We start from the raw sequence: 8,110 nt of genomic DNA, 5'->3' as shown, positions 1-8,110 counted from the left end.
ACATTTCATTTAGTTTTAAAGATGTTGCAATAAAGGTGTCAAACATCATTTAATGTCTAAACCCTCGTTATCCTTTAGGTAGTATGGATCACCAGAGTTTATCCTACCAGATGATGGCAGCGTACATCTTAGTCAGGTCAGAACTCCATCATATACACGTGTTGATGGAGAACTGCTCAAAATCACACCGACTAGGCAGATTAAAGTCACCACTAAATCAAAGAAACTCCTTTTTGGTATTTTTGTGGAAACTTGAATGCTCTGAGAAAGGAAATGCATGACAGGGTGCAGATGTAGAGCAGTCGAGTCCTGATGGGAAGATCGCAGCTTCAGTTCCTGCCTTGCCAGCCCGTGAGTCAAAGTGTGTTTGGGCAAGACCCTGGACCCCACATTGCTCATTAGGTTAGTCACCAAGTGTGTGAATGTGTGTGCATGGGTGAGTGGGACAGTGACAATAAAGTGCTTTTGGCCTTCAAGGACGGTAGTAAAGTGCTATGTAAGTACACGCCGTTTACCATTTACAGCTGTTATGTTTTAGTTCTAATACAGTCTGACTGAAACAGACTGATCTGGACTGAGTTAGATCAGAAAGGTTCATTCTGCCCCTATTTGGCCTAAATGGCATAAAGATTCCAGAAAGGGGCAGAATTAATTAACATATTCAAGACAACACACATACAGGAATGTGCACAGATGTTTTTTGAGTCATTCTTTTGAAATCTAACATCTTCATACAAAAAACAAACTCAATCTAAGGAATTGCTGTTGCAAGTTGATTTCTAACTTTCACATAGCCCATGTTCAAAACCTTCACTCTGTAGGACCAGAGAGAAAAATCCTCCATATTCAGAGCAGTTTCTGGTACCTTCAAAAAGCTTCATTATAGTTTCAATAAGAATGCATGCAGACACTGTTTTTTTTTGTAAAGTTTTTTTTTCTTTCAAAAAACAGTAATTTTTCTGAAAAAAGAAAGAAAATTACTAGTCCACAAAGCAACATAAGAATATTAATGATTAGCGAATCAGCACTGTGACTGTGGTTGTTTCTGTTCTTCAGCAATAGGCAAGTGTTGTCTTGCTGTGCTCAAGTGATTTAGGTTTGCTGCAGACCACTCCTAAAATAATGGCAGAACAGGTATGTTGGCATGGCTACACATTTACAGTGTGCTCTCTCATATTCAACTCAGGCAAAAATTGTTAGAGTAAAAAAGGACACCCTCCTCTATACCTGTATAGATTCATGTTGAAAGCATGACTAGATTGTTTTATGAGCCTGTTTTAAAATGGTTTCAATTTGTACGGGAGAAATTCCAGACGTGTGCCAAACATGTATCCTCACATCCCCACCCAATGAGTTTTAAAACCACTATTATGTTTATTGCCAATAAAAGGTTTCTTGTGTTTGCAAACTTTAGGATGAGGATAATAAAAAAATAACTGTTTCAAAAAAGGAAATAAAAGATTCAGGGTGGAAGGACCGAAAGGGCGTTGGCAGGAAAAAAATTGTTGAGATTATGAGAAGCCTAATTAAAAGGAGGGAGGTTCTGAAAGTGTCCTTAGAGGAATATAAGAGATACTGATTCAATTCAAGCAACCCTTCAGATCCTCTTGTTCACACACAGTGAGCACAGAGGACGGGAAAACAGAGAAACGAAGGGACTGATGCTGCAGGTGAGTGTCTCCTTTGTGACACGCCAACAAATTACTGAGGAGCAAAATTGAGTTGCATTGTTTCCAAAGACAACAGTTGCTATTCTCATCATGATTTCAGTCAGTTCTTTTGCTTCGATTTGATTGAGCCACATAATGATGAACTTTCTTTGGCAAAGAAATCAAATTTCACATAACACTATTTTTTTTTCTATTTTGGAGAAAGGAAAGTAATTTTCTATTTATTGACCTCGTTTCCTTATCAGAAAGTAGTCAATCCATGAAGGTTATGTTTAAATATGTGCGCACTTTATTAAATTTGTTCAGAAAAAAATGTAACTGGAAATTTTTTATAATTCTATTTAATTGCGCTGGCAACTACAATAAAGTGCTTAATTTTATTTCCAAAATCAACATTTTTTTATATATATATTTAGGTTTTCTATTTTGTGATTCTTTCTTTTTATGAAGATTTATTCAAGAAGGGCAAAAATGAAGAATTTATTTGGAGCCCCTCTACATTTTCTGCTTCTCCTTGCATCACAAACATGTGGTAAGAGTCTGTTCCCTTTTTTTTAAGGTTTTTTGTTTGTTTTCAAGTATGTTTTTGAGAACTCAACCTCCTTCCCTTTTTCCAGAAGCTGTAAGGATCAAGTCCACTCCAGGAGCCAGTGCTGAAGGTTTCATTCAGGCAAAACCTGACGATACAGTGTCACTGATTTGTGAGATTACTGACACCAATCTGCAGGAAGAGGAGCTGAATTGGCAGAGGAATGGTGCAGCGGTGAGCCTAACGGACACAAACAAGAACACCCCCAGCGCTGTGTGCATCACGCCAGTTATCCCTGAAGATGATGAAGCCACTTTCACCTGTTCTTTGAGAAAAAACTCAACAGCTTCGGCCTCTGTCACCCTGAAAGTCTCATGTGAGTCAATTTACCAAACTTTATATAGGTTTCGATTATTGATATTTTAAAATTAATGCGTTGAAGTTGAAAAGATTTTGAGCTTAGCTCACGTCAAATCATTGCAGTCTTTTTGAAAGCTCCAGTAATGCTCATGAGCTTTAGTTGTGTTTGTTTTTACTGCTTTCTGTCATTTATTTTTAAAATGTGAGCTTCAGATTGTTGTTAATACTTTTTACATCTAGTTTTGCTTAGTGCATATTGCACTAACAGCCACAAAATTCTCCAAAAGATCACAAGTTTAGGCACATCGCACCCTCAAAGTACAGGCAGAACAGTTCAAATGGGTGCTGACCCTCAGCAGGCTGTCAGGGGATTTAGCCAATCAGAGGAAAGTAGCCTTTAAGGAGGGAATCCATTCAAGAGCTGTCTTTGTTTGTTAGACAGATGGGGGACCTAAAGACGTGCATAAAATACTCAATGAGCTCTTGTTTTCTGGTTTGGTTTTATTTGGTATGCACTCAACTACTGCAACAATAAATCACGCAAAACTGATTTCTATTTTTTAAATAATTTTTCTGTTTGTCATTTCTATTTTACTGATGGGGATTAAGAAAGTTTTTTTGAATTCTAGAGGAGTCACAGCTTCATGACAAATGATAATGTTTGTGGGGGAAACCTAAAGACGTGTATGAAATATTTAATAAGCTCTTGTTTCCTGGTTTGGTTTTGTTTAGTATGCACTCTACTACAACAATAAATCGCGCAAAACTGTTATCTGATTTTTTTTTTTTTTTGTTAGTCATACCTACTTCACTCGCGAAGATTAGTTCCTTTTTTTAATATGAATTTTAGATAAGTAACAGATTAATGAGAATGTTTGGGGTGGATTAATACATTCTCTAATCCTCCACAGATCCTCCACAACTCTCTGGATCAGAGAACATTACGATAGAAGAAGAGGAAGATCTGGTGCTAGAGTGCGTCATGAAGGCCAATCCATTGGTCACAGCTGTGTTGTGGACACTAAATGGGAGCACAGTGGATCTAATAGGAGGTGGTTTCACTGTAACCAATGATGGTCAGATTAGCAGGCTGCAGATCAACAACGTGGATCAGAGTTTGCATGATGGGATCTATCAGTGCACAGCCGTTTCCCCCATGTTTCCAAACAGCTCTAAGATCTTTAATGTCAAAGTGACAGGTAAGTGCACAGGATCCACAAGCTCTTTTTATTTTACACATAATGATCCTTTCCTTCACAACCGTCCTCCTCTGCAGAAAGAACCATGAAGTTTCCGTTGGTGCCCTTGATAGCTGGGCTGGTGGTCGTGTTGGTTACTTCCATTCTTGCTGTAGTCTCACGGTGGAGGAAAATAGCAACGGTAACACATAAAATTGACTCACATACAAAAAGATATTGTTTAAATCAATTCAATTCAATTTTATTTGTATAGCCCAAATTCACAACAACAGTCGTCTCGATGGGCTTCATCTGCCTCATCTAACATTTATTTTTTTCACAATTACCAGTGCTGCAAGAAATAAGAGGTTTCCCCCTCCATCCCAAGAGACAGACCACGATGACCTCACCTCTCAATGCTTTATAGAAGCCTGTAATTATTTGTTTCGGGAGCTTTCTTATTTAATTTCTTTTCTATATTTGACTTATTTAAAAAAAATGATCTTGCACTTTTGAGCTGGTGAAGCTGCACCACTGAGGTATTGGTGAAAATAACAGATAAGCAAAATGACAGGAGCTATAAGTGTCATAGAATGTGTACAAATACAATTAAATCAACTTTTTTTTAAAAAGCGCTTTAACACAGCCAAAAGGGCAACAAAGTGCTGTGCAATAAAACACCAAGAAACTTATAGATAAAATATGAGCCCAAAAACAAGAAAACAATCAAATAAATTAAAAATAGTTACCAAAGCAGTAAACAGAGCAGAGTCTTATGAAAGGTTAAAAGCTTGGCTGTAAAAATTGGTTTTAAGCTTAGTTTTAAAAATGGACAGAGAGGACGCATAAAAAATGTTAAAAGGCAGAGCGTTCCAGAGCTTCGATCCCCTCTACACTACCACTTAGACCCCTGTACCTCCAGGAGAAGCTGGTCTGGCGACCTGAGGTACTGAGGAGAAGTGTAGGTAGAGAGAAGCTCAGAGACGTAAGGCGGGGCAAGACCATTCAAATATTTAAAAACAAACAAAAGAATCTTGAACTGAACCCTAAAATAGACAGGCAGCCTATGAAGGAAAGCCTGGATTGGTGTAATATGGCCTCTCTTTAGTGCTCCAACCAGAATACAAGCAGCAGCATTTTGAACTAGCTGCCAACGTGAAAGAGAGTACTGGCTAACCCCAATTAAAAGTGAATTACATTAATCCAACCGAGATGTAATAAAAGCGTTGATGGCTCAAAGACCTGCAAAGTCAAACGTGGTTTTACCGCAGATAAGTGCCTCAGATGAAAAAAGCTTAAAATTACTATCCAGTATAAAACCCAAATTCATAAGAGTGTTTAAAATGTGGAAGCAGGGGAACCAGGTCCGGAGTAGAAGGGTCATAGTGGTACCATTACTATGACATTACATTACAAGCACTCAAAAAAAAAATTAATTTGACTGGGTTTTTAGATTATTTCATTACCTTGGTTTGACCTTTAAACAACAGGTTCACTGAACTCTTTATTATGACAGAATGTTATAACTTTTTAAGGTTTTACATAGCAATGTCAAGCCTTTCCTTCTATGTTTTTATTTTTATTTTTTTGATTCATATAGACAATGTGACAAATTTCTGCAAAACTCAGTTGACCTTTGTTGGTATAAATGTACATTTTAAGACATTTCTTTTGGTGTAAACACATTTAGAAAAAACAAAAGTCACAATGACATGTTGGTGAGGAATTTTCCTTTTTAGTAAATTATCATTTTAAATTCACATAGACAGCTGTATTTTTTAACATTCTGGTGTTGTAAATAAATGTTTGGAATTGCAATTTCAATTTTGAAATCACTGCCTGACCCCACAGCTGTTAAATGTCAACCCTACATTTTTGGGAGTGTTTCACGAATTTAGAAAAATGCATTGATTCCATTCCAATGTAATCTAACAATTTTGGCAAAATGAAGATTTGAAACTGTGACCTGTCAAAGGAAATACACTAAGTGTGTAATTCAAAATAAAAAGAAACATCTATGCAGATCGACAGTAAGATCAATACAATAAATGTGTGAATGTTCACAATTAAAATCTCTATTTTGATCCATGGTTTGAACATCTGTTGTGAACTTTAACTCCTGACTCAACAATATGGTTAAGGCTTGTTAAAATGATGTTATACATTTACTTTTTATGCACTGAAAAGGCACAGACCGTGAGGTTGTGAGGGTCAAGGTCTTGATTTTTATGTTCTTTCCAATAAAAGGAAAATGTCCTAACAAGTTCACATAAAATGGTTAAGTATAAGACCTAAGATACTTACTTAACTGAGACATTTGATTCCCAAGGAGGGGTTTTGTTACGGGAGGATACACTTTTTATTTTTTCAAGATTAACTAATCAAGTTAGACATAAAAAAATGGATGTTTATGGATTTCAAATTCTAGAAGCCCAAAAGGACAAGTCTGCATTGATTTTCCATAAATGAACAACCCTGGGAGTATTTCAGGCGGGCAACTCGAGCAGTGCGTTTACCTGGTTACTCCTCCCAGCGGGCGGTTCAGTCTAATTGACTAACCTGTTTAGCATCCTACTTAAGTTCCAGGTGTGCGGTTCCATCCCTCTTCTTCCATTTCCACGAGCTCTGCGTTCATCACCCCACCCTCCTCCCCGGCTTCTACCTGTGAGCTCCGTTGGGGGTAGTTTAATACTCAAAGTTTTCTATAGAGATCTTTGTTTTATGTATCTGAACGGAGCCTTATGCCAAATTAAAGGAAATATGGAAATACATTTTCTTTACTGCATGAGTTGTCTGACTAAAATGCAATTTACATCAAAAGGCATTACAGGCAAGGCAAGGACAGTTTATTTATTTGGCACAATTCTTTCAAAAGTTAATTCAGAGTGCTTTGCAAAAAAAAAAAAAACAATAGCAATATTTTTAAATGAAATCTTGTTCACCTTTCGTCATATCCCTTCAGGGGTCGCCACAGTATTTCAGCCTCCACTAACTCAAACTATTGGTTTGCTAGAAAGTTTTACACCGAATGCCCTTTCGTGACACAACCCTGTATTCTATCTACGGGTCGGAACCAGCACAGGGAGACCCAGACTTGGGCCTCTTTGGGCCTCACGTAGTTAGGCATTAGTGTGAAAGGTCTTGCCCAAGGTCACACTCTGCATTATACTCATCCCGCCCCCACAAACCCTTGTTTCCCATGCACCAGTCCTACACGCAGTTAACTGAGCCATGCAATGGACAGTCCCCCAGTCAATTGCCACGCAACGTAGAGACAACATCCACTCACTAACATTAATTAATTAACTGGCTTGGAGGAAACATATATTCATTGAAACAAAGAAGGGAGACCCCAAACCTTATCATCCACCAATACACCATAGCTTGTGGCCAAGGTTGACCAATCAGAGAAATCATTAATGTCATAATTTTATTAAAAGATTGCAATTTGTCTTGAGTTTTTGTTATTTTCCTTCTCTGTCATTTTAATGGTTTTTGAATCGCACACATATGTTTGTAGTCTTGTAGACATATTGTAATCACATGCTGGGTGTTTTTAATACAGCCATATAAGATCCAATATGAAAAGACAGCTATGTTCATATTAGGAAATGATTGGACTGAAGTTGAAAAACATTGACTTGATTGTCTGGGATCCCACCAATCTAATGCTGGGGTTTCACAAATAGGTTTGCAGTGACATCTGCTGGCCACTTTACTAAAATGCACATCCAGGTTTTTATAGCACAGTCAGTGACTTATGTTTTTGTTTTTTTGATAGGGTTGTGGTTTTCACTGGAGCTTATCACAGAAGGTACTGTTCACTGTGGACAAGGTCACCATCAGTACCTTGCATAGTAGCCTAATGGCACATTTAGAACAAAATGTAAGAAGATGATATTTACCCTTTTTATGATTTTTGGATCATGAGTTTTTATTGTTTTGTTTTGTTCTTTTTTATAGAGAACACCAACTAAGCCTCACTTTACATTATAATATTAACTTTGTATGCTCACTGTACATGTTTACCATATGACATTTGCTTTGTGATAAAGCAGATACTGACAATGGATGAATGGAAGATGGAATACTATTTTGCCATGCTTTTAGTGTAAATGCCCTTGATTGATAGTTGTAGCAATTTTCTGTGTTTTATCTGTCTTTATGGCAAATATCCATCAGTCTAATGATAACTCTACTGCTCTATAGTTCATTGACAAGTTCAAGTATTTGAAATAAATTTAAGTTAGCCATGTACTGCCTGTGTGTATCATATTTGTGAAATACTGTACATTTCTTAAACTTACTCCATTAAAAACAATAAAAATCCATTTTTCTGATATTCTCTCTTCCTATTATTCCCCAGATTGCAT

General features: G+C 37.1%; 1 protein-coding gene across 2 annotated transcripts; it reads left to right on the top strand.

The window, feature by feature from the left end:
- The first annotated feature begins 1,564 nt into the window (after positions 1-1,564).
- tmigd1 (transmembrane and immunoglobulin domain containing 1) lies at positions 1,565-8,079 on the top strand. Of its 2 annotated transcripts, none has more exons than XM_023962713.1 (6): positions 1,565-1,670; positions 2,121-2,202; positions 2,291-2,575; positions 3,471-3,758; positions 3,836-3,939; positions 4,088-8,079. In XM_023962713.1, exons 1-6 carry the CDS (start codon positions 1,662-1,664, stop codon positions 4,100-4,102), a joined length of 783 nt encoding a protein of 260 aa, XP_023818481.1. In that variant the 5' UTR covers positions 1,565-1,661; the 3' UTR covers positions 4,103-8,079. The 2 variants fall into 2 exon arrangements, with proteins under 2 accessions (XP_023818481.1, XP_011481848.1); XM_011483546.3 differs by having other exon boundaries at positions 2,288-2,575.
- Positions 8,080-8,110: the final 31 nt, after the last annotated feature.

The sequence above is a fragment of the Oryzias latipes genome, chromosome 14 (assembly GCF_002234675.1).
Source record: "Oryzias latipes chromosome 14, ASM223467v1".
In the NCBI taxonomy this organism is placed as follows: domain Eukaryota; kingdom Metazoa; phylum Chordata; class Actinopteri; order Beloniformes; family Adrianichthyidae; genus Oryzias; species Oryzias latipes.
The sequence above is the reverse complement of the archived record's forward strand: the minus strand, read 5'-3'. Positions and strand labels throughout refer to the sequence as shown.

Excerpts from the sequence above, each read along its gene's own strand:
- tmigd1 (XM_011483546.3), top strand. Across the intron at positions 2,203-2,287 it reads CCTTGCATCACAAACATGTG|AAGCTGTAAGGATCAAGTCC; the intron begins GTAAGAGTCTGT and ends CCCTTTTTCCAG. Across the intron at positions 2,576-3,470 it reads TGTCACCCTGAAAGTCTCAT|ATCCTCCACAACTCTCTGGA; the intron begins GTGAGTCAATTT and ends AATCCTCCACAG.